This window comes from Bombus impatiens, unplaced genomic scaffold (genome assembly GCF_000188095.3).
Source record: "Bombus impatiens unplaced genomic scaffold, BIMP_2.2 scf_2222, whole genome shotgun sequence".
NCBI lineage: Eukaryota > Metazoa > Arthropoda > Insecta > Hymenoptera > Apidae > Bombus > Bombus impatiens.
This window is the reverse complement of record NT_178641.1, coordinates 162,884-187,567: the sequence shown is the minus strand read 5'-3', so window position 1 is coordinate 187,567 and position 24,684 is coordinate 162,884. Positions and strand designations below refer to the sequence as shown.

At 36.2% G+C, this 24,684-nt stretch overlaps 3 protein-coding genes and 2 long non-coding RNA genes across 8 annotated transcripts in view; 2 read left to right on the top strand and 3 right to left on the bottom strand.

Annotated features, from left to right (window-relative positions):
* LOC100742360 (integrin alpha-PS2) overlaps nucleotides 1-11,410 on the bottom strand; it is a 76,155-nt gene extending 64,745 nt beyond the window's left edge. The window contains exon 1 of one of the 2 annotated variants that reach the window (XM_003494408.4): nucleotides 10,905-11,410. In XM_003494408.4, coding sequence (XP_003494456.1) covers nucleotides 10,905-11,083 — 179 coding nt within the window. In that variant the 5' untranslated portion in view covers nucleotides 11,084-11,410. The remainder of the gene's footprint in view (nucleotides 1-10,904) is intronic. The other variant, XM_012393090.3, reaches the window with a different exon arrangement.
* A 93-nt stretch (nucleotides 11,411-11,503) lies between these two features.
* On the top strand, nucleotides 11,504-13,430 carry LOC112213922. The gene is made up of 2 exons (XR_002947837.1): nucleotides 11,504-11,708; nucleotides 13,219-13,430. It is a non-coding gene; the product is annotated as an uncharacterized LOC112213922 (long non-coding RNA).
* A 918-nt stretch (nucleotides 13,431-14,348) lies between these two features.
* On the bottom strand, nucleotides 14,349-17,548 carry LOC100744350 (disks large-associated protein 5). The gene is made up of 4 exons (XM_012393091.3): nucleotides 17,199-17,548; nucleotides 14,750-17,119; nucleotides 14,557-14,679; nucleotides 14,349-14,457 (listed from the first exon to the last, which is right to left on the bottom strand). Exons 1-4 carry the CDS (start codon nucleotides 17,353-17,355, stop codon nucleotides 14,414-14,416), a joined length of 2,694 nt encoding a protein of 897 aa, XP_012248514.1. The 5' UTR covers nucleotides 17,356-17,548; the 3' UTR covers nucleotides 14,349-14,413.
* A 911-nt stretch (nucleotides 17,549-18,459) lies between these two features.
* On the bottom strand, nucleotides 18,460-24,039 carry LOC100750175 (optineurin). Of its 3 annotated transcripts, none has more exons than XM_012393140.3 (6): nucleotides 23,494-24,039; nucleotides 19,958-20,289; nucleotides 19,584-19,877; nucleotides 18,972-19,529; nucleotides 18,704-18,885; nucleotides 18,460-18,613 (listed from the first exon to the last, which is right to left on the bottom strand). In XM_012393140.3, the coding sequence occupies exons 2-6, from the start codon at nucleotides 20,273-20,275 to the stop codon at nucleotides 18,487-18,489; spliced, it is 1,479 nt and encodes a 492-aa protein (XP_012248563.1). In that variant the 5' UTR covers nucleotides 20,276-20,289; nucleotides 23,494-24,039; the 3' UTR covers nucleotides 18,460-18,486. The 3 variants fall into 3 exon arrangements, with proteins under 3 accessions (XP_012248563.1, XP_033180217.1, XP_012248562.1); XM_033324326.1 differs by lacking the exon at nucleotides 23,494-24,039 and adding an exon at nucleotides 20,592-20,879 and having other exon boundaries at nucleotides 18,460-18,609; nucleotides 18,700-18,885; XM_012393139.2 differs by lacking the exon at nucleotides 23,494-24,039 and adding an exon at nucleotides 20,592-20,878.
* LOC117152456 lies at nucleotides 21,281-22,685 on the top strand. Its single transcript, XR_004462837.1, has 2 exons — nucleotides 21,281-21,481; nucleotides 21,590-22,685. It is a non-coding gene; the product is annotated as an uncharacterized LOC117152456 (long non-coding RNA).
* Nucleotides 24,040-24,684: the final 645 nt, after the last annotated feature.

Here is a 24,684-nt window from a genome sequence, read left to right as displayed (position 1 = left end):
TGGGTCTGCACGAGCAGATTAATTGGTCGATCTTAATCGCATTAATAAAAGAACGAATTAATCAGAATCGTCTCATCTGCAGTTACGATGCAACGACCCACTTCCATACGCGGTATATGAACAATGCAACAGCAATTGCGTACGTACGTGACATCTCTTATGGTATTATCTATCTGGCTTATCAGATTCGAACGAATCCTGCTATGGAATTTTATCGCTGATTTCGAAGAAGCTTCTTCGTCTGTCTCGAGAAAGCGTTCGTTCGTTCCTTCCGTATTGTTAATCGGGAAATTGGACGAGCGTCTAAAAATAACTGGAAACGAAATCCTAGTAGACTTACACAGTACAGTGTGGTCTTTGTTATCCAAACACCTACTCTTCAAATATTCTATCATAGTTATACGAATGGTCTTATTTTACTTGTTTGATCTTTGTCTCTTTCCATTTCGTTCTTCAAATTTATTTCTCACCCCAATTACTCCTTACTGTTCATAAATTCCATTTCTCCCTTTTCATTACTTCTCTTCCCTCGTATTTCTATTTTTTTTAATTTTCGAATTTCCCTGCTTTCCAGTGTCTGCCTCGCAATCGTACACGTTGTTTCGGAAGACTACACAAATTTTTGAATTCAGCTGCGTAAACACAGAAACGAGTTACTCGATCCAGCAGCGTTCAATCGATTATAACAAGGATAGTTGGAGAGAGGAACTGTAAATCATCGTACGGACGCCCATAAAATGGTTTTCCCGGTCTTCGAGCCACGTTCTTCTTATTGATGGAACTCGGCAGCACTCTGAGGAAACATGTGTTGCGCCAAGTCTGCCGAATAACAATGCAATTTGGACGGGAAGGCGCATAGGTGCGAGCATTTCGTTGCCATATGGTGGACAGAACAACTGGTAGTGTTCGTGGAATAGACGCGGAACGGTCGGAAGACACGAAACCGAAACGACATGCTGCAGATTTCCAATGACAAGCTGTGGCCTAGAACAGACTGACGGAAGTCCGGGAAAACCAGAATTTCCACGAACATCGGATATACCGTACAAATTTTTGAAACATATGATCGAACCTTTCGAGTGCAAAACTAATCGCCAAGGACCTAACATTCAGAGCCTGTCTACCATTTCAAAATCCATCGTATTTAACGCGTGAGATTATTTAGCTGTCTAACGTTCCTTCTAATCTGCTGAAAGTTTGAAAATTCCTTATTGTTCGTAGAAACAGTATCGATCCCACGGCATGCAGCTAAACGATATATCATTACAGCTATTCAGACGATAATCTCGTTGTTTTAGGTTTCGAACGGCGGTATGGCATGCAGGACGATAGAAATAGTTCTGGACACACCTACGCGGTGATTCTATTCGCTGTGTTTACAGCACATAACACGTACGGCTTGGATATTCCCGTGTCGACAGTCACAGGCCGCAATGGTGATTTCAACCGTATCGTGAATCACTCGGTAGCAGCGTACGTGATACCGACACGCGATACTCGCTGTCAATTCGTGTTACGTCGACGACCCTGTGTGTCGGTGATCCACGAATTGCTATAAAAACCGCGACGAAGCATCCTGTGTGCGACGTACGTCTGCACGTGCGGCATCGATCCACGTGGGTGCTTCGAGACGAATCGCCACGCTGTAATTACAACGTTCGCCTGTCTTTTGGTGATTTACCTTCGACGATCGGATCGCGATGGTCGCGTGATAAACACGAGTTTTAATTATTACCACAAAGTCTCAGACTCGCTTTTTTTACAACAGCCTGTATATGCAGATTTCATCGTTACCACGTTAAAACTTGTTTCGAATAAAAATTGCACCTCAGAAAATTAATCGAACCGTGTTTACTTTTACACGCTACCAATTACACGTTGGCTAATCGATTAGGTCTGATCGATTCATTCGTTATAAGGAACTATGAAAAAAGGCAATAATAAATAACGGAGGGACTTAATAACAGCCATTCGACTCTTAGGTGGTCGGAAATGCGCTTCTAAATCACTTAACGAGCCGTTTCAATTGCACTCTCACGTTGCCGATGCTTAATGACTTTCACGTACGAGTCATTACGTCACTCACGTCACTAGGAAACGAGCTGCGCTACGCACGTGACGTAAAAATCGCGTAAACACACACTGGCGGTCATCTGTTAAGTCACGTTTAGCAGAGTAGCTTCGAGAATAATTACGGAACATCAGCTGGCAACGATTAATTACGGAAACCGAGTGTAGCTTCTTCGTGGATTAATTCGTGTAATGGAAAAAACACTTGCGAAGGAGTAATTAATTTCAGGTGTATCAAAGTTTTGCCTACAACGAGTCTTAATTTAAGTTTTATTTTTTACCTTGCCGTAGAAATTTTACTGTTGTAAAATTATACGAAGCGAAAATACGAAGGAAATAATCAGCGAGCGAAGCAGTGTTTTCTAATTGTCAACCTCATCTTGCGCACTTTCATACGCGGCAAAAAAGAATTATAGATGTTCGTTAAAAAAGATTAAGGCCATCTCCGTGATATAAGATTTATTACAATCCTTGAACAATGATTCGGGGTACCGCCCTACGTACAAAAAGCCACCAAACTTTCACCAAACTTTTCTTCCACACGCCAATCATTATCAAAAATTCAAAACTCAAAAATAAAAAGAAGAAAATACAAATTTACGTGACCGGAATTACTTGCCGTATCGTCGTTCGAACACGTCGATTTACACTTGCGAGTACTTTATTTCGTACGTTTTATATATTTCTGCAGATGATACGCAATCTCTGTATTTTTAAATGTTCGCACGAACATCGCCGATATAGCCACAGAATGTGAAATAAAACAAATTGCTCGTCCGAACGCATTCGTATTAAACGAGACGTTAAAAGCTAGCAATCGGAACGAACGAATAACGAAAATACGTGGTATCGTTAAAAATTTCGTATTCCATGTTGCGCTCTGAAGACTGCACATGGCGCACGACGAGAAGAAACCAGAGGCAAAGCAGTAACTCATTTGAAGAAGGTTTCTTTTTTCCTTTATTCCTAGCAGCTTCTCCACCTGGCCCTGCAGCCGCGTGCAAACGTGTCGCTCACGTGTGTAAGAGCATTTGCACACGTGTTTGCATGCGTCCAGGTAAAGGTAATAGGCCCGCGGCTGTCGGTTCTCTTCTGGATAATGACACGGCAAGAGCTTCGGGCACGTGCCTCACGCGATCCTCATTATCTCCATTCCCCTCTTCTTCCCCTCTTTCTCGCTCTTTGCTCTTTTTCTTCCCTTTCCTCGGGGAAGTTTGTACACCTTCCTTTCTCTGTATTTTGTCGATTCACCGCATCGGTTACGGCTGTTCGACGATATCGAGTCGTTCGTTGGTTGCAAACGATTGTTGCATCGTTGGCACGCGCAGTTGGCACCTCGTGATTAATTACAGCGATGAATATGTGTGTTTAAGAGTAATTAAAACGTTCACTCTGTGGATCTTTTGGCGAAGTACTCTTCAAGAAATTAAGCGCTATCGAGTATCGTTCTCTTTTACAGTGCTTTCACACTTTTTTACAATCCTGTAATTCGTGAAACGATGGCTCGCGATCTACCAATTACTCGCGACTTGTACCTGCAGCGTTCGATTTACGAGAATCTGTTCTACTCGTTTACACAGCGCAGAACAGTCTCGTAATCCGATCGATCGTTCGCACCAATCGTACCTTGTCGATTTCGCGATATCATCGACGCAAAAACAGCGTACAATCTTTCTTTTCGACGTAATAAAAGCTCGAACGCCAACGAGATACGACCATAAAATCCACGAAGCAGAAAGCAAATAGAGAAATGGAAGCGGAGAAGGGAAGGAGGAAGAGAAAGAAAAGTCGGGATCGTCAAGATCCATCAATATCAACGCCAGCTCGACGCGAATCGATAATCGATTGGAAGGTGTGCCAGGTATGCAGAGGTGGGCGGTCAGCACGAAGTCTGAAGACCGATGGGAGAATAAAAAGCGACGAATAACGCGCTGTCTTAGGTGGATCCTTGTACTTAACTCGACTGAAAGATCACGGTGCTCACGATCGTTCGCGGCTACCGTTTAAATCTTCGTTTACATTGCACTCCGGGGATCGTTCATCCGCACACCATCATCGTACATCATCCTTTTATTGCGCTACGAGGCACGAGCGCGCGTTTCGCGCCGGATGCGTCGAAAAATTCAGACCAAAGTCCACAGTCCCCCTGTACTTTTGTATTAGAAAAACTCTTTGTTTTGGCGTTAAAATGGCAGTTTAAAAAGACCACGAGAAGAAAGACGAAGGCAAGGGAGGAAGGAAAAAAGAAAGATTCGTTTTGTTTCGTTTGGCCGACCGGAAACAGGAAAATTGAATCCTCGTTTCCTCTACCATCGACACGCTTCGTAAGCACCAAATTCGAGCGAACGTGACTGAGATACAGCGGACGTTAGCGGGACGAAAGATTTCACGAAGAGCTTAACCGTGGAAAACGTGTAAAACGATCGCGTACAATGTATCGGAGCAACGTCACAAGAGAATGGTCAAAGTCGATGAAAAATAAGCGCAACAGATTTTCTGTAATCTTCCTTCTGCTTATTTCATCCTACGCATTATGTAATCTTGTTTTGCAAGTTATTTCACCGCTTGCTTTATAATGGGTTAACAAACAGCTCATTGTCAAAGAATATTTCTATAGACGGCGCGTTACCAACGTCGTTGTGGAAACGTCAGCCATTAGGAGCATATTAAGAATCGACAGCGAAATAAACAGGAAGAGAAAATACGTAGATACCACGAAATTTTCTACGCTGGCAGAATCTCGAACGACCGGCACGTTGCAAATCGTGGCAAGGTCTTATCACGTGGAGGCGGGCTGTGATAAGGAGCACATGCTTCCCGGAATTCTCGGCGAAAAATCTGACCGGCGTATAATAGAAATTCAACAAAGGGGGAAACTAGTTTCGCTTCGAAGAAATCATCCGTCGGTATAACGTATCTCCGCGAGTTGGATAATTAATTCGATCAGCGAAGACGAAGAAAAAGGAGGGAGAGCGGAGCCTTATCGGTCTCTCGTCTCGACGCTGTGGCAGAAACTTTTATCATCTGTTCGAATACGAAGCGTGCCTCCGTTCGTGAAATATGTAATTTTTATATTTAGCGCACGGCTCGAACCGCCGGTTTCGATACGAGTAATCGAATCTGGGTGAAAAAGGAGAAAAATCGCGAAGCTACGACGAAACTTTTCCTTTCCTTTTTTTCTATCTTCCTCCATTTTTTTCTCTTCCTTAATCCTTTCTCATTGTCTTCCTCTTTTTCCTCGTTCTCTTGTTTTCCTTTCCCTTAAATCTTTTATTTCTATCTCCCTTTTATCTTCCTACTTTTCTTCTTCCTTTTTCTTTTGCCTTGGCCCCTTTCTTTCCTTATTCTCCCTTACCTTCTTCTTTTTTTAGTAAATAAGGAGATCGTGAGTCAAGACCGAGTCGCGGACAACGATAGGCTGACTCATAATTTGGTTCGGAGGAAGCATTTCGTAGGATCATCGTGTTGAAAAATATACATGAGCTACGTCTGAACCTACAACCTGTTCGTCACGTTTAAAATTACCATTATGTTTGCCTCTAGGCCGTTGCTGTAACAGTCTCGAGTGACAACGATTCGCGTGGTTGTAGGTTGTTTTCGAATACCATCTCGAGATTGGGAAACGCGTACTCCTGGCTTTCCAAATGGTTCAACGTACACCGCGCTTTTTCTTCCTTTCCTTCGTCGCGTACAACCTAAATATTTCTCATACGGTATTGATAAATATTTCAGTTTCCATACGATTACAAAATAATTACAAAAACTCGATCACAAAATAAAACAGCTGAAAGCATAATCGCGTACGATAGTACTTTCGCAACGAGTTGCGAAATCGTCCATTTTTTGCTTACTTCGAGACTACTCTTGAATTAGATCGCTACACGTACTACAAAACATCCAAAAGATATCCTTAAGAGATCCACGAGACATCTCTATACTGTCTGTACTGTCTTTTAGTACGTTCGTCTAGTCTGGATCGCAACTAAAAGTAAAAAGTTTTATAAGATTCCTCCATACAAATTGTGAACAAACTTCTCGATTGTCTGTACCAAATATAGAACAAGCCGTATAGTACAATTTCATATTCAATGGCTTCGTTGAGCTTCTACGATAATCCTATTACGCGTACGCGAAGAAACGACTCGAAGAGCCGCAAGGATACTTCGGTTCGGTACAGATGAAACGAAGATTACGCTAGAGATCGACATCGTAGACCGTTCGTGAGGACCGATACGACCGCAGATTAGCTGGCACCTTCTTGAAGCGCGCGCTCGCGTGCATGAAAACGCGACGGGAGGGCGGCAAACAAAGTTCCAAATTCCACGAAGGGCCGTCCAATTGACGGAGGACGGGAGGATGGCAGGTTCATTGAGAAAACGGCGAGGCTTGGGTGAAACGGTAGATCGAACGAGCAGATTAACGCTGTATTAATCAGAGCAAAGCGAGAGCTACCAGCCGCCCACGTAACGGATGACCTAACATCCTGTATCACAGCCAACCTCGTGCTCTGAATCCGACGAACGTGTTGCTCGCTACCGCGTTTAGTGACAGACCTGTTTCGCCTATCGAGAAACGATCGAGAGCGAAAGCGACGATCATCTTCTACGCCATTCGAATCTCTGCTACAGGAATTCTGTTTTTCTTTTTCGAAGGCGAATCTTCGAACGAAAGCGCTGATAATCGAGAATCGGGTCGGTAGCTTTACTTCGATGGTGTCGTGATGATTTTTCGTCGCGTTCGATAGGTAGAAGTTCTAGAACCGAACTGTAAAATATTTTGTACAAAGGAAGATGACGATTGACGCGTAATTACTTGCATCCCAACAAGTTCGTACAGTTTATTCTACACTATTCTATCCTGTACGATTTTTTAATTCAATTTTTAACGCCTCGTCTCCTAAATGGTTGTGGCGCTCATGCAAATTAGTAAATACGCGTTTCTTTTTATGAATCATGTCAATGATGATGTAATCCTGTGTCGGCTACTCCTCACCACTACACCTAACAGCGTACAAACGCACGTATATCTAGAATTTCAGAAGATTCTGCACTAATTGTAAAGTTGCAAATGATTCAACTTGTTTTTCCTCGAGTATGGCAATGCTTATGTAGGAAGGAGTGCGTTCCTCTATTACGGCTAAATCGCCGGCTTTCCGATATAGATCCTATTTCGGGAATTAACGCGAGGGCAGATCGACGACAGTACGGTAGCAACCTGGTACGTCCGCCTCGCGCCGGATTAACGAGGATGAACGCTCGTAAAGTTTCCACGAGCTGGCCTAAATATAAGCGCCTACGAAGTTTCTCGTAACGAACGATGTAATCCGGGCTTCCTGTGGCTTTGGATATCCTGAACGCCAGTCCACAGGTCCGTCCTTTTATTTCCTCTCTGATATTACGACGTCTATTGTCTTCCGAGACAACAATGTACGGGAAACCGTGTAAGTAGCTGACGAGAGAAAACAGGACGGATTGAGAGAACTATCTGTAACGCCAATATACCGTAGCTGTCGTGTCGATAGATCCATTACATATAACGTTAGATCGAGTAAACTATCGGAAAAGCACAACTACGGTAGAAAAACATCTGCGTTTCTACAAATAAAAAAACAAAATCGTGTCGTCGAATAAAATTTATTTATGACTCTCATGATGACCCTGATCCCATCGATTCTACCTGTCTGTCGGATAAACTGTCCCGACGATCGACACCAACGAACGAAAAAGCCAGCTCGCTTTCGCAAATCCCTCGAACCTGTCAAATTATGCGGTCCAATCCAATTATCGGAATGAACGGTCGTGCGGTACCATTCTTAAAACTCACCCAGGTTGAAAACACGATCGCGAAGAAGATGGGCACGTTTACGAAAGCTGGAGGATTGGATTTGCATGCGCAGCAAAGATTCGAGCCGGTAGTCAGTCGATGGCGTCTCTATCGACTTCGATAGCGTGGTAGCTTCGACATCCTTTAGAATTCGAATACATTACGTGGCCTGGACCTTAGCCGACCTTTCGCGCGCATTTTTCCGCACAGAGCCGACGTAACCTATGCTATTACTCGCGTTTCCTCGTTCTGTCGGCATTATTTATATCCATCGTCGCCGGAGGAGCTGGAGCAGAAACGTTTATTCGTGGGCCGCGTGACTCACGAGAGACACTGCTCGTACTCGAAACGACAACGAATATGTATACGATATTAGTGTAGACGATAGCGTAAACCGTGATCTTCTTCGATGAAACGTTACGTTACAACGTATAGCGATAAGCGCATACTTCGTTAAGTAGTCATGGGTCGATTTCATCTGCCTACTTACCGAAACAGGTGTACCTCTGGTACTAAATCCTACTACTATCCTACTAAAATCCTTCAAAATAAAATTTGAAATTATTTTCATAATTGTACCTATACCGAATTGCCTGCTAATTTCGTTATAAATCGTAATAGTAACTTTCTTCGAGTTGGCGTTCTTATAAAATGCAGGAGAACGATATTTTTCGTATGGATTTCGGCAACAGATGAGAAGCGAAAATGAATATTTATTTTGATCGAAGAAAACGAACGTTTTATACGTTACGACCTAACGCTTATCACCGATGGGTGTTTATCGTCATCGAAAGATGGAGAACAGTTACGAGCGTCCGGATGAAACGGGAGAACTGACTCGCCTTGTTCTCGAAAGGGGACATAAAAGGAGAAACGATTCTAAGCTCACCGAGATCCAAGCACCTGTTATCCAAGGGTCTGCCCTCGAACGTCGTGTCACGGGGATAATCGACGAAGCAGATCTGTTTGCCAACGAGTCATCGACTGTGAATGATAGCAATTAGCAGTTGTTGCGAGTAATACCTTGGTGTACTATTACTAATGATATTAAGATTCAGATCGTTTAGAGGCGATTATTGTCTCGAGATAAGATTAAGTTTCAAGTATAGAATCGAAATTGTGTTACTAATATATTAACGATTCTACATTCTTTAATGTAAAGTCTGCCTTCTTAAAAAGACTCAAATATCACTGCTATCTTTGCAACTCTACTAGCTATCGCATTACACAAGCTTCGTAATTAATTCCATGGCGCTTTTAAATTCAACACTGCGATACAAAATTAACCACGACAACGCTATTATTTCGCATCGTTTGGAGAAACACGACCGCGTTCGATACGCTGAATTCGCCTATGATTAAAGAGATCGATCCTACGGTCTGAATGGTTGTCGCGTGTTTGCAACAGAAGAAATTACACGCTTTCAGAGACGTCGTAGGCAAACGAGAGTCGATATTTCATTAGCGGGGTTCATTATCCGACGAACGCGGTGAAACAGCAGAAGTCGCTTTGCTATTTAGATTCTGGCACGAGGATTTAAAAGGATAGCGTGATCATCCTAAATTCGTGGGAGTGTCTTCCATTTACGCGACGATAAATATCGCCAATACATCCAATAAATTATCCTCCATCATCTTCCCGTATACCTATCAAAGTTGTTAGTCGGAAAATCGTTCGACCACGAGAAAAATATTTCATCTACTTAAAGTAATTTCTCGTTTCTCGTATTTTAATGCCTCGTTTTTCTCGAATACGTTTACGCGATAAGTGTAACTCAGAAGGTGCGTTAATACCACTTACGTAGCGAGTTAATGTTCCTTCCGTCAGCGGAATTGCGCTTCTTCGTAAACTGAGGACGCGTATGAACTAAAATATGCAGCAGACATTTAATAACCATGATTCAGAGCCACGAATTGTTCGATACACGGATTTCTGAAATTATGTGGGTCACGGGTTACCGACGAAAAAATTCTCGGACTCTGACACAATACCGAGAAGTCTTAAACGACGAACGGCCCATAATTGGTAAAAATGTTAATCGAGTTTTGTTTTTAAGCGAAATATTTAAAATCTGATTCGACGTGCAAGTAATAAAAGATAGCGAAAGTGAAACGCTTGTTGTACGATAAATATTTTTATTTACCTTCCGTAACTTTAATCGAAATGCGAGGAAAATTCGGCGTGTAATCATATCTTTACCAAGAATTATGTGTCATCGAATTACACATCGCCCACTTAAAACTATGATCCAACCTGTCGGTGATTTGTAGCGTGTCGAGTCGTTCGTGATTTTACTTCACCTTTACACAAGATCGATCAATTCCATGATTAATTCACAATTTCATTATATGATGATGATGATGATAATAATAATAATAATGATATTGTTTTATATTTTAGTCTCTTACAGGCAGATTGTTGGGTTCTTATTTCTAATTTCTTAGTTCTTTCTTATTTGGTATTTACCAATCCCGATGTTTATATCGCAATTTCATTATTTAGTGTAGATAATTAGCATTCAAAAAATAATTATTTTAGTTTCACCTATTCATTTATCGTAATGAAACAGCCGAATTGAACGAGTTCGAAATGAACAATCGTAATACTTTCAAAATATCTTCAAAGATATTCTTCGACATACTAAGTTATGTTTGGACAAATATCCAGGAAACAATAAATTTCAACAATCGCAAACGACTCGTATACCCTTCAAAATCAATCGTAAACAAAGTAGGCTGTTCCTTCTTGCACGATCGAAGTAAAGTTATTTGTAGAATTGCACGAATTTCGAGCCAGCAGCATCAGAAAGTATTCTTCTAATACGACGATCAGAATTTATTTTATCGTAACTTTAAGTACCAAAAAAAAAAAACAAACAAAATTGCATTATAAGAATTATAGACACGCAGAAACCTTTCGTCTCGATAACATTTTTGCACAACAACTTTAACACATTGCAATGCAAGAGAAGCCATAAATAAGCAAAAATCAAGGGAAGATAAAGACTCACCATCCTCGACCATATCTATCCCGGTACACGGAAACAGCGAATCCAAACATGGATCTGGTCTCGTTTCGATAAACCGCATAATGTTTCGTCTCCACGTTAAACGCGTCTGAACACCAGGGTGGCAAGCCGACGATGAAAATCAGGCCTATTAGACCCGTGATAAAATTCGTGTACCACATGCTTGCACGTTTTGCCACTTGACCACACGTTCAGTCGTTCTCATGCACGATGGATAGCTTCGACTCGATAAACTGTCATAAGCGCGTGCACAACGATCAAGATCGATCCTCGCGATCGATGGAGCAACGGTGATGGTCGATCAGGGTGTCGGTGGTGATAACGGTCGTACCATCGACGACATGTGACATTCACGAGGTCTTCGAGGCACTGTGAAACAGACACTCGATATGAGACGACGGACGGAAACGATAGAAGTAGGGGCACAAGAGAGTCGGGGACGTCTGCTTGACGGACGGCCGCGGACAGACTGAGTAGAAGTCTGTTCTTTCGGTTACTCTTCGCTCTCTTGACTCACGAGGGCTGCAACTCCCACCCACCGTACGCGGTTCCGAAGTTGCGCTCCGCTTCGGCGTGCTTGCGTACCGCAACTAAGCTCGCCACGACCCAATCGGCCTCTGCTCTCTGCTCTCGTCTCGTTCCCGCCGTCTTTTTTCTGCGTTTCTACTAGCCGCTGTGGATCTAATCGCTCGACGCTGTTTTCGCGGATCGAAACGGTATTGAACTTGCCAGCCTATCGACGAACGCATCAATCGGAATCGCGAAACAATCGCGAATGGAGAAAAAGTAAGATTTTGAAACGAGGCGATACAGAGATAATGATAAGGACGATACGACAGAACGTTCCGTAATGATCTTTTCGTATACTTTTTACAAGCTGAACGAGAGAATGTCCAAAATATGATCGTGTGTTTAACTTTTTATTTATTAGGACGTATTCGTTAGGAAAATGTGAATTGCAACGATAACGCTAGTTTGGTAGGTATATTAGTTACGTAAATGAAGCGATAGCTTTCGTGCATGGATTTTTTCGAAAAATTCCAGGACATTTTGAAACGTTTTATGCTTGCATAACTAGCAGGAGAATTGAAATTATTTTGAATCGGATAAATATAAAAGAAATAGTAAAATTAAAGAAATAACGAAATTACGTGAGAATAGAAAAAGAGAACGTTGCATAGAAGACTTCTGTCCTTGTTTAACTGGAAATGCGCACTGACGCCACTCGCTGATCGGTGTTACATTAACATATTTATCGTACGATTATGCACGCGTTATTAGACGAAGATACAAGGCGCCTCTGTGCGGCATTCTCTTTCTAATGCTATATGGCTTTTTCAGCTTGCTCACGTACGCTATCCTTACATCTCTATGTTTGTTAGAATCGTGCGTGTAAACATAACGTTGTCCGCTTTTGTCATTTTCTTAGGAATTGGAAAATAAATTATATCAAGAAGATATCATCGAATGCTTCGGTGCATGGGTGGAAGTTCTAAAAGTGGGCGCTATATCGTCGTCTATGAGAGTATGCTCGTTACACTTTACAGAAGAAAATTATAAAGTATATAATTATAAAGTTTCAGTGGACTTGTAAAGATTTGAGGTTCTACGTATAATTTAATTAATGAAATAAAAATAGAGGGCCGGTAATCTGCTGATAAAAATTTTCCAGTCCGCCTTCGTTTTATTCCATAAAATAAATATTATTGTAATAATAGATAAATATTAATTGTACATAAAATTTATGATTTTTAGGAAATCAACAACCAACAACCTCCCAAGCTATTCAATTGATACAGAGCCTAGTACATCAATAGCTGTTCAAGCTACTGAATGAGGGAAAAGATATTGAATATCTCTCAAAAGTTCTCAAAGCACATAACTCTCGACGAGGTCCGAGCGTAACATACCTAATGAAGATTTTAATGAAGACAATCGATAAAATCTTTACTTTGGGGTGTAGCGCACATGAATTTACAAATTTCGTGCATAGAAATTCGTATTATTTTTGCAATTAAAAAATTGTAAAATGTGTCATTTTTAAATCGTTAAAATCAGTCGATTTAAATGAATGAATAAAGAGACCGAAGAACCTATCCTCGGTAGTTTGCCATCTTAGAGGCAAGAGGATTGAAATCTAAGCCACGTCTCCGTTAAGATTGTCACTTTAAAAAATTCTTTTAAAAGTTATAAATATAAATATCGTTGAACGTATTGAAACTATGGAAATTATAAAATATAAAACGTTAAATTTTTAGATGAAAATTATTCAATTGTATATTCTATTGCTTTCCAGTTTCAGGTTCCTGGTGACTTCTGGCACATGGCAGACTGAAGAGTTCGTCTTTGAATTAAACAAAGACCAGAAAGTTAAGAAAACAAGACCGGCGAGTTTAGCTAACAAATCACATTGGTTGGCAGCAAACCACCTATTTGACGGTGGCTGATTGTTCCGAAGACAATATCTCTTGACAAGTTGTATGTAGTCATACAATTGGCTATGGATTGGAAAAACTACCATCTGCACATTTTTGCAAAGGGGAATTTGTAATACGGCGATGTATCAACAGAGGATTTTCTTAAAAATGCTTCTTAGTACGGAAGGGGATAAAGTAAATTATGTAATTGACTCGGGAGTAATTGGGATCGTGTGATTCATTATCCGATCAGGTATTGTCGCATGTTCCGATATGCATCAAGAGGAAAAAGATGTGTCCGTCTGAAGATTCAGGTGGACTTTGGGGGTATTACGAAAAGCTTGAAAACGTCCGTGATGTTAACAATCCAGAGCGAGAAGAGTTACTTGACTGGCTGATGCGCGATATAGAGGAGCGAAAATATGACCTTAAAGCAATTAATCTGCGTTTGGCTAATCTTTATTCCTAAATGGACAGTCAGTCAAGGGAAAATCTCTCAAGATGACTTCATTGGCGATCCGATTAAAATTGACGGTGGTTTTTGATAAATCAATAAGTCATATTGTCATGCAAGGAAATAACCATAATCTATCACGATAAGGTCAATAAAAAATATTTTTGAATATTTTCTAAACAGAATTACCTAAATTAACATGAATCTAATTTAACTTGAACAAATACGAAACGCGTGATTAGAAATATTTATTGGATATATATATATTATTCACTGATATTCAATTATAGCGCCTATCTATTTCATCAACTTTGTAAATATGCATATACCCACATGAACATCACCTTAACGATAATTCCGTTTTATTAACGTACATAAATTATACAATACACATAAATTTCCAATCTAAATCATGTGCAAGTATTATTTTAATTCTTTGTAAAGAATATGTTATGCAATTAAAATGCATTTAGCCCCTATTATATATCTAAAATAAAACATTAAGGTTGGACAACAGCAATAGTTGCAATAAAAATAATCCATATCAAATATCAATTAGAAATCGTAAAAACTTATTGTACCTTTATGAGCCAGTTACACAAATTTCATAATACCGAATATTATAATTTCTTGTTTTGCGATCTCCTGCTGATACGTTGGGACGCTAAAATCGAATTATAATTACATACAAATATATATCTATAAAAGAAAATATATACATAATATCAAATTAACAAAAACTAAAATAAAATTATTTAATTACATTTCTCTTCTATTCCCAAACCAGAGGTTTCCATTGACATACTTCTACTTTTACGTTTACTTTTTTTAACGTGAGGAGTCAAAGGTTGGATTGGTTTATTTGTCCTATTACTGCACTCTTTTTCTGAAATAAAACATGTTCATTTAAACATTGCATTTAAAGACAAAATATTACGTACTTTGTATAAAATTACCTATGCCAGAAAATTTTACACTTCTTGTGGATCTTCTCTTGTCACTACTTTTATCCAGACTTATGTCATTACAACTATAACACAACAACTCTATATTTGTCTTTTCATTATTACTAGCATTTATTTTAAAACGACTTTTTCTTCTTCTCCTATCCATAGGAGTTTCATTTTCTTTATATTCTGTTTCTTGTATATTACCAGATACTCTTCTGGAAGATCTTCGCCTAGGCATAGGTGTTCCTGTTGAAGTAACAATTCTATTTCTCAATATTCTTACATTGTCAGTTTGATCATTTGTTTCCTCGTTGCTACTTATAGAGTATTTTTTTAATTTGTCATTCAATGTACTTGAATCTATATCGTCTGAAGTTTCTTTGTTAGTTTTATCTAATGTAAAGGTTCCATCTAACACTGACTCATCCTCATCCACTGCATTTTGTCTGGTGATCTTCCTGAATGGTGTATTAAAACGTTTATTTACTTCTTGTAACGGTGTAGCTTTTTCTACCCTTATAATCGGTATTTTATGAATGTTCCTGTCCGCCGAATTTCTACTTCCCAGAGATTTTTTAATTTTGTCTTCATTATCAAAATCATCCTCGTCAGAATCACTGTCATCAAAATAAAGCTTTTTTTCTGCGTTAATTTTCATTTCTGTACTATCAAAGCTATCTATCTTTGATAATACTGCAGCTAAATCCATCTTTGTTTGTGTTTCTTCGTCAATTGATACTTCGTTTAAAATTATATGATCATTAAAATTAATTTTATTTGCAGATTTTACTGTTGATTCTATTTCATTAAAATTTTTTTGTTGTTTCAATATACTCTTTCCTGGTGTTCGATTAGAATTAATGTAGGATATTGAATCATCTAACTGAATCTTTGGAGTTTTACACATCTGACTTATCTTTATTATTGTTAATGGACTCTTTGCTATCTTTGGTGTTTCAGATGATTGTACCTTTTGCAATAAACTTAATCTTTTATCATCTCTAACAGATATAATTTCATTTTCGCTGGAAATAATGGACTTAGATTTAAGTTCTTTTGCATCACCACTATTTCTTAACTTCATTTTCTTTTTTGCTAAGAAAGCTCTAACAGAACTGGGCTTCGTTGATACAACTTTCTTTTTGACAACTTTTTTTTTAGCAACTGGTCTCTGAGCAAACAATTCCTCCTCTTTCCAAGCATGTGCACGAAGATTTTCTAATTTTTCAAATCGTACATCACAGTTTCTCACTTCTATGTACATCATATCCCAAAATCCTTGCAAATCCTTACATGTAACTAACATTTCACCCTTTCCTGTTTCACAATCATTAACTAATCTTCGAAATCTTTCAAACTTTTTGCTTATTAACAATTTTGTTTGCCCAATAGCTTGATTTATTTCATACTGACCATCATCTGTAGTGTCAGGCTTTGTTTTGATTTCTGCCCATTTTTCACATAATTCATTTAATCTATTTATTTCTTTATTCAAAAGAAAATGAAAATATTGTGCAGTACGTTCTTCTTCTTCAATCGAAATATTTAAATTTTTCATAACTGTATCTTTTGTAGGAATATCGTTGTCCGAGGAACGAGTAAGACTAAAACCTCGTCTTAACTGTTGTTCTTTTCTGGCATTGCTTTTTCCACGACTAGAAACTATATGAGGTGAAAAAAAAGCTGGTTCACATGGAGAACTTGACCATATAGATGTAGACATATTATTGTCTAAAGAAGAGGCTGCTGCGATGCTGTTATTATTATGTATTTCATTATCACTTGGTGTTTCCTTATCACTAACTGATAATTTTAATGATATAGATTCCACAGAACTATCTTCTGTATCAGTTACTGATAAATGATTCTTTTTTTCAATAAACTCTGTACTATGGTTTTTAATACTAGCCCTTGTCATTTTTTTAGGAGAATTTAAAAGTTGACTTAGTCTGGCAGGTGACATACTTTGTACGACTACTTTCCCAAATAATGGCATTTTAGGCAACCCTGGTGGAGCTTTAAATTTATGTCCCTCAGGGGCGAAAGATTTCACTGCCTTTTTCTGATTTCTCTGATTTTTATTTGGTACATTTAAATTCTTACTTGAATTTTCTGCATTTTTCTTCTCGTTTGCTTTATTCATTAATCGCTTCTCTGTCGCCCTTGTTACTCGTTTAGGAAGAGACTTAGAAGTAGTGGTAAGTGTATTAACTGGTGTAGTTGTTGTAATTGGCGAATATATTTTATGATGAACAACTCCAACTATAAACGGTCGTTTTTTTGTACGTTGTTCAACCTTCTTACGTTTTTCACGTTCGGCTTTCCATTTTTCAAGTCTAAGTAGACGATCTTCTACAGCAGGATCAGTCTGAGCTTCTGAAATTAAATTTTAATTAACCAATAGTAACAATTTTTAATAATTATTCATAAAATTTTAATAGAGTTTAATACAAACTTTCATCTTGAATATTTATCGCAGTGTTTGATATATTGCGATTTTCATTAAAAGCCTTTGCTCTGTAACTTTTACGCGACTCTTTATATCTTGCAGCGCGGATAATACGATTTTTTTCTGTATTTCTAGCATTACATGCTTTGTATCTCTGCAACATCGCTATTTTATTTTATACTTATTTTAGGCTGCCGACGAGATTAAAACGTATTCTGTTCCGTTTCGTTTAACCGTTTGTGATTCAACGGAAAACAGTTTAAACATACTACGCTATAGAAGTGCTACCAACAGCAATGAAAGCTATGTTCTTACCAATTCCTTTCAAATTTTAATCTTCGCTGATATTAATTTATGCGAAATGAAAGTATAATTCCATTTACGACTCTTCCTCTAACTTTACTGTAAAAATTTCTTCGTTAATAACTCATTATAAACTAAGAAAAGAAGACTAAAAGAATATTTAATACCAACATAAGAATTTTTTTTATGAACGAAACCTATAAAATTGTCTAATATAATCTTCTATAATATACACTCATTGATAATTCGAGATTAATTATGATACAATATAGAAACCAAACAATATCATTATATTCATACAATGTAGTTTAAATAATTTGCATTAAAATTTGGAGCTATTAAAAATGCTTACAAGCTACTTACAGTGTTCATAATACCAGCGACGAAATCATTTTTGTATTTTTTTCTGACATGATATATACAAGTTCGAAATAATTTTCCAGTGCGCCAATGTTAGTTTAAACTTTTATATAACAGTGACTTTCGTTTTCAAGAATCTTTACACTCATACATAAACATATATTCTCTTTATTATTCCAATCTCACATGCGAGTTTTATTTGTTCTTCAAATTATGCATCTCAATAATTAGTTAGGAAAATGAAAAACTTTCTATTTTTCACTAAAGAAAAGCTTTCAGTCTATATGTATCATTTTGTAATAAGTACATATATCTTTTCACGCATATTTCTAAATGTTATTTTAACGGATTCTCGATATTAACATAGTTAAATACTTGAATTTGTTATTAAATCATAAGGAAAATCCTTTTCTTTTATTTAAGCGTGTCAGAATTTGGAGGTAATAAATCATGCACTTTATATTTAATACTAAAATTTAAATAATTTTATTTCATCTTATTTACAACTTCTATTACAATAAAATGTATGTTGTCTAATATAACATTAATGGAAACATTTTTATATCTATCAATATTTCTATTTTTATAATTATACACATATTTAACAAAATATGTATTTTAAGATTTTGCACTAGTCTAAACTTAAACAATCATTAACATGAGTTTCCAGTAAATGTACATTTGGGAATGTACAATTACAGTTTGGACATGACAATGATAACAGTGGGGGCTGTAATTGTTCAATAATGTTTGTCTGAAATTGAATAGATATAACATAATTTCTGATATATCACAAATAGTCAAATTATATATCTATAAAGCATAGAAACATTTGGCAACTTACAGGTCTTCCACACGTACTTAGAGATTTAATTTGTTGTTGTAGTCGCTCGTTAAATTCTATTTGTTTTTGTAAATCTGCATTTAGTGCATTTTTCTCTTGTAATAATATCTCCCTGAGTTTTCTCTCCTGTCCAAAATCTTCTTCATGAAGTCTTAACTGTGTTTGCAGCAAACTGTTATCTTCCACCTACATTAATAATGAAAGATTATTATTACATTTATTGCTAGAAAAAGGTATTTGATTCTAATTTTTATTGAATAAATCATACTTACATATTGTGCTAATTCTTTCTGCAGCTCTTTTATACATGCTTTTTTTTTCTGTACACTTTCATGCATCACACCAATTTCAGCAATTAGCTGGTTATATTTTGTTTGAAATTTTTCCTTTTCTGATTCTAAAGACTTTTTATAATAAATTTCATATAATTGACTTTGTTGGTCCAAAGATGTTTGTTCTTCTTGTAAACTGATTTTTTCTTGCTGTAGAAGTTCTTTAGCACTGTTTAAATTTTTGTATTCTAATTCCAAGGTCTTTTTTTGACTGTCAAGCATCTTCTTTTCTTCTTCAAGATTTTCTCTCTCTTTCTGAAGTGCGATTTTTTCTTCTTCGAAAAATCGTTTATTATCAGCGTTTTCTTTTTCTGATTCTTCTGATTCAGTTTTTTCAATGGATTCTGAAGTCCCACTTTCCTTTAGTATTTTTACTTTGTCTGTATTTTCATTCAATATCGAGTTTAATTCACAACAAACTTGTTCACTAAGTTGATTTTCAGGAATAGACACTTTTTCCTCTCTTGCTGTATCTTGTTTATCATTTGCATCAAGAAACTACAATAGAATAGCAATATTAACAAATGTATAAGGAAAAAAGATATAACGTACCTCGTATCCCATTTCCGAATGACTAGTTAGTTCAGAGCTAAGTCTCATTTTTAGGTCCGTATTTTCTTTTTTAAGGTAGTTTATTAATTCTCTAGTTTCTGCAAATTTTTTCTTATGATTTTGATGTATTCTCATAATATCTTCTTGCCACGTCACTAGTGTGTTAAATTGTTGTTTCATAGCTATATTATTCTGTTTCAATGTTTCCTTTAATTTTGTGTTTTCTTGTAACACCTCATTTAACTTTTGATGTACTTCTGCTGAATCCCATGACGCTATCATAGAATTATAATCCTGCATATAAAATTAAATTTAAACAAGTCTACTGGAGTTAATTTAGAACATTAAATTTTAGTCAATTAACAGATACGTACAATAGACATACATTTTTGTTGAATATCAACATAAGATGCAAGCGATGACTGTTGGATAGTATCCAATGAATCTTTACCTAGCACCACAAAAGATAATGATGTGTCATCTTCATCAACAGCACAAACATCTTTAACTGCTGCTTTACAGTACAAAGGTGCATCCTCATCCAATTTGAATCTAGCCTTTCCATTATTTACAGTAAACCCAAGATTCTGCAAATGGCTTTCTGGCTCGGCATATAGTCTTGGATTAATATTCAATAGTTTGGTTGAGTTCTGCTCTTCCGATGTAGATTTTTGTTCTTCACTAGGCTCCATGGTTAAAAAATCATCTGTAGCAATATTTTGATATTTTGATGATTTACTTTGATAATCTAAGTACTTGTTGATATTACAAAATGTCCAGTAACTATAGTTTTATATGTATATTTTCGTTAAATTACGATAAACTATAATTTAAATTTAAGATAATAATAACAATAATTTTCAAAGTTACTTCATTATTTAGAGCAATATAAAATCTATTGGCAATAATTAATATTAGAATTTAGATATATTTTTTCCATAACGACGAATAAGTGACAGTTAAGATAAAATATTTTTTATTTCAGATTTTGATAAAATCCAGGCTTACCAGAATCACTGTTTTATAAATATGACGTCGTAGAAAACTGACGGTTCATTATATTTCACTTTGTATATGTTGATGAATTATATGAATGACAGCGCTACAAAGCGATCATGTCCAATCATAAAATAAATTAATTTCTTAATAAACAGAAATATTTCTTAATTTATTCTACTATCGAATTTTATTTGTAAAAATTAACTTTTGGCAGAGAGAAAATTTTTTGGTTTCAGATTACGTTTGGAATAAATATATACTTTAATATATAGTAGAAACCCTGGATAATTGATTCACACAAAATGTCGGACTTTTTCTTACCAACTGTGCAAATATTTCACTATTTAGAGTTTATTTCTAACAATTTTTTACCAGTTTCTATTAGAAAGGAAATGAGAGTGTAAGGTGTTAGTGTTAAATTATTAAAATAAGAAATAAGTTTATATTCAATATAATTCACCTACGTGCCTTAAATATTTAGGACTATTCCATGTTTTTGCTACAAAAATGATGTACTATATGAACAATAAATTTAAATAACATAGTAAATTTTTATTTCTGACATATTGTACCAGGTCTCTACTCTAATGTTTATACCAAGAAAATGAATAGAAAAAATAATTTATGCCATTCATTTAATTGATACATCTATATTTATCTTTATTTCATAAAATTAGTACTTAAAATAAGATTGATCAAATATATTAATACGAACATAAACCATCTTCTTCACCCGTTGAGAAACTACGATCGTTAGGGTGAAATGTTAGGGAGTTAATTGGATTAAAGTGTCCTTTTAAACGCGCAAACTTTTCAAATACTAAATGAAAGAATCAGGAATTGACGTTTCTTTGCAGTGAACGTGCACATCCAAAATCCATTTCTTTGGTTCTACCCCGGTAGATCAAGATACTATGAATGTTATGAATTTATCACTTCAAAAATTATGCATACGTAAAATCATAGATTAACACATAGATTTGTCTAACATGTAACGTTTATTTTAGTGTATTTTACGCGGTTCTTTGATGCCATATTGGTTTCTATTCACGATTCATCCAATGAGGAGAGTCGCTGACTGTAAATAAATATGAAATAAAACACGTTGGTAACGGCCATTTTGAGCGGGATTTTGAATCGTGAGTATCGGATCAGTTTTGAGTTATCCTTTACTTTCCTGCTGCCGTGAGGACAATACATCCTGTACCTCGTCCAATGTACTATTACAGTGTTACGTGTGACGATATCCCATAAGATGACAAATTCGTTATCGCTTGCGACGTGACGATTGAATTGAATATAATTTTCATATTTGTTGTAGCAAATCCTAGAAAACGTAAGAGACACACTGATTTTTCTCGTGATCGGTATTTCAGAATGTGAGATACAAATGAATAAATAAATTCCATAATAAATCCCGTATAGTGTCAGGTCTATTCTGTATTTAGTCAATGATTAAGTCAATGACTCGACACAGATAAAATTAAAATTACCGTCCCATTGATACGCTTATGTAACGATGCAGCACGTCATTCACACGATGAGTATGTTAGATATACGTATATTGCGAAAGAATGATAACGGTTTGACTCAACATACTAAAATTTATTATCACAGGTTCAATGTATATTGTCGGATGACAGTTAAAGACTAAAATGTAAAAAAATAAGATTAAAAATTATTCAATGTTCCCTAGAAATCAGCAAACTTGTTCACGCGGACGTATGCAAGTATAAGATCCTCTAACCGTTAATCCAATGACGCATATCCAACAACTTATTTTATATAAAAAATAAAAGAGTAGAAGATTATGAAAATCCTTTGACACTTTATAAAAAAAGTTATAGACTTCAAACCAGTCTACTCACAACAATGTATAAAAGAATATCAAAGCTCGCTCTATGGAATTTGCGAGTGCAGATGATTAATGTTTCCTTAATTAATCCAACAAATGATCTGCATAATTGAAGAAGAATAATACAGAAAACATAAAGTGCATGATACATGCGATATCTCTTTCCTTCAGTTTCGTAATCAATTAGTTGTTGCTGACGAAAATGTCGGATGTACTATTAGAGTATAAATATAATCTCGTAAACAAGAGATAATCAGTTTTTCTGTTCTTTCGAAAATATTTTCTTTTTTACGTCATGTACAAAATAAAAGATATCGACTCGATGTGAATTTAAAGCAGTTATACAATTTGATATCTCCATATCATATGACTTTTTATTTTTGTTTCTTATCTTTTATATTTCAAGTTTTCTATCTAGCCTAAATTATCCGTTAATAATCATTTATTTCTCGTTTTACGAAGAATTTACAATTTTGTAATGTAATAATTTTGAAGGAATATTTAAATTCGTTATTTCTTACGTTACTTCGTTTTTTTTTTCTTTTTTTTTTTTATGATCATGCATAATGATATGCAACATCATTCGTAGAAATCGAATATTGAACAGTTGCATCGTATGATATGTTAAGGGGAAATAGACACGTTAGGTCAGGCAGATGCCTACCGGCTGATGGTATACTATCCCTGCCTTATTCTACTGATCTCCAAACCGGACTACGTAGTATATGTGGATTTTATCTCATAAATAACCCATAAAGAATCAATATTTTATTGAATTGCGCATATATTTTTACATAAAACAGCACTAGTGATCGTTAAAATTATATTGTAATAAAAATTAAACGAAAATTTGAAGATTATTTTGCGTCCATACGAGGACAACGAATACGTTTCTCCAAACGATGATATTAACGTTAATATTTTCATATATCAATCTTTCTTTACAGTCAGTAAGTAGTGGCACTTTAAATGATAACTTTAGCTTTGAAATTGCGTTGCTCTATATCAGTTTATCAGTAAATATTTGAGTTGCGCAACAAAACTCTGGTAACCCACCTTCTTAAATTTTCTGCTAGATATATACAGTATTAGATATATGCAGATATATGCAGGTCACTTATCGATAACATTTTCGGTGTCTCTACATCATCCGTTATCAATCGGACTCTGACGATATTCCTGGCACACGTAAATACAGGCTTATCTTTCAGTGAGTGAAAGAACGATTTCTAAATGTAAACAAATATACTTTCAGTAATATTCCTCTAAACAGGAGATTACGGTCTCAATATAGAATTACTTTAAACATGTGATCTCGATATATGATAGATGATTTATCGCAACGCGATAAATGCTTGCACCAAGATTGAATGTTATAACGATATATAAAAATTAATGTGTCACAAATTTTTGTAACTTGAAGTAGAATTAGTGGTAAGAAGAACTCGGAAACTACTATGAAGAGACTTCGTCAAAAGTGACGCGATTGGCAGATCCGATTTTGACGTAAACTCACGCGATACATTATTATTAGTACCTACTAGTGTCATTTTTGAATGCTTGATAAGAAACTGCCAAATGGTACTATATTGTATGCCGTTTTCTAAAGAAACTTGCAATACCTTTTAGTGAGCAAAATGACACGCGTATTCGAGAAATGATTATCAAAGCAAGTAGCTGAATTAGGTATAATTTTTTTTCTTCCGTTGCAAATTGTAATTGACGTAATTCTTACTTGGTAGATAGCGACGCATATTATGTAACCGAAGCTGTTGAGAATTACTTATATGTATTTATCGGAAATATAATATTTTCACCAACATTCTGAAAGATTTAGTAATATTTTGGTTACAGGTGGTATGACTATTTAATTTATTAATTGTGTGGAACATAGTTCAGAAAGGCACGTGATCTGGCTTATTCTTACGAACTCGTTCTAACGGACTGTGAACTCTAATTAATATGCACACATGTAATTATATTAGCATAAGTTAATAAGAAACGAAATGTGAACGTGAATGTAATAACTTCGATTAATCACATGGATAATTAAAACATAAAACGACATTGCATATATAAATAGGTATGATTATATTCTATATAGATGGATCTTTTCCCCTAAAAAGGATACATTCGAAAAATATAACTTTCTATTAATCTATTTAATAATACTATCAAACTCGGTTGGCCGTGCCGTTGTTAATACGCTACGCTGCTAACTAAACTCTATTTGTTTCTTCTAGACCA

Coding starts and splice junctions, on each gene's coding strand:
- LOC100744350 (XM_012393091.3), bottom strand. CDS start 17,355: ATGTTGCAGAGATACAAAGCATGTAATGCTAGAAATACAGAAAAAAAT. Junction 17,120..17,198: donor GATAAATATTCAAGATGAAA/GTTTGTATTAAA, acceptor ATTTAATTTCAG/AAGCTCAGACTGATCCTGCT. Junction 14,458..14,556: donor TTTGGGAATAGAAGAGAAAT/GTAATTAAATAA, acceptor ATTCGATTTTAG/CGTCCCAACGTATCAGCAGG.
- LOC100750175 (XM_012393140.3), bottom strand. CDS start 20,275: ATGGAGCCTAGTGAAGAACAAAAATCTACATCGGAAGAGCAGAACTCA. Junction 18,886..18,971: donor AGAAAGAATTAGCACAATAT/GTAAGTATGATT, acceptor TTATTAATGTAG/GTGGAAGATAACAGTTTGCT. Junction 18,614..18,703: donor TCTCTAAGTACGTGTGGAAG/ACCTGTAAGTTG, acceptor ATCTATTCAATT/TCAGACAAACATTATTGAAC.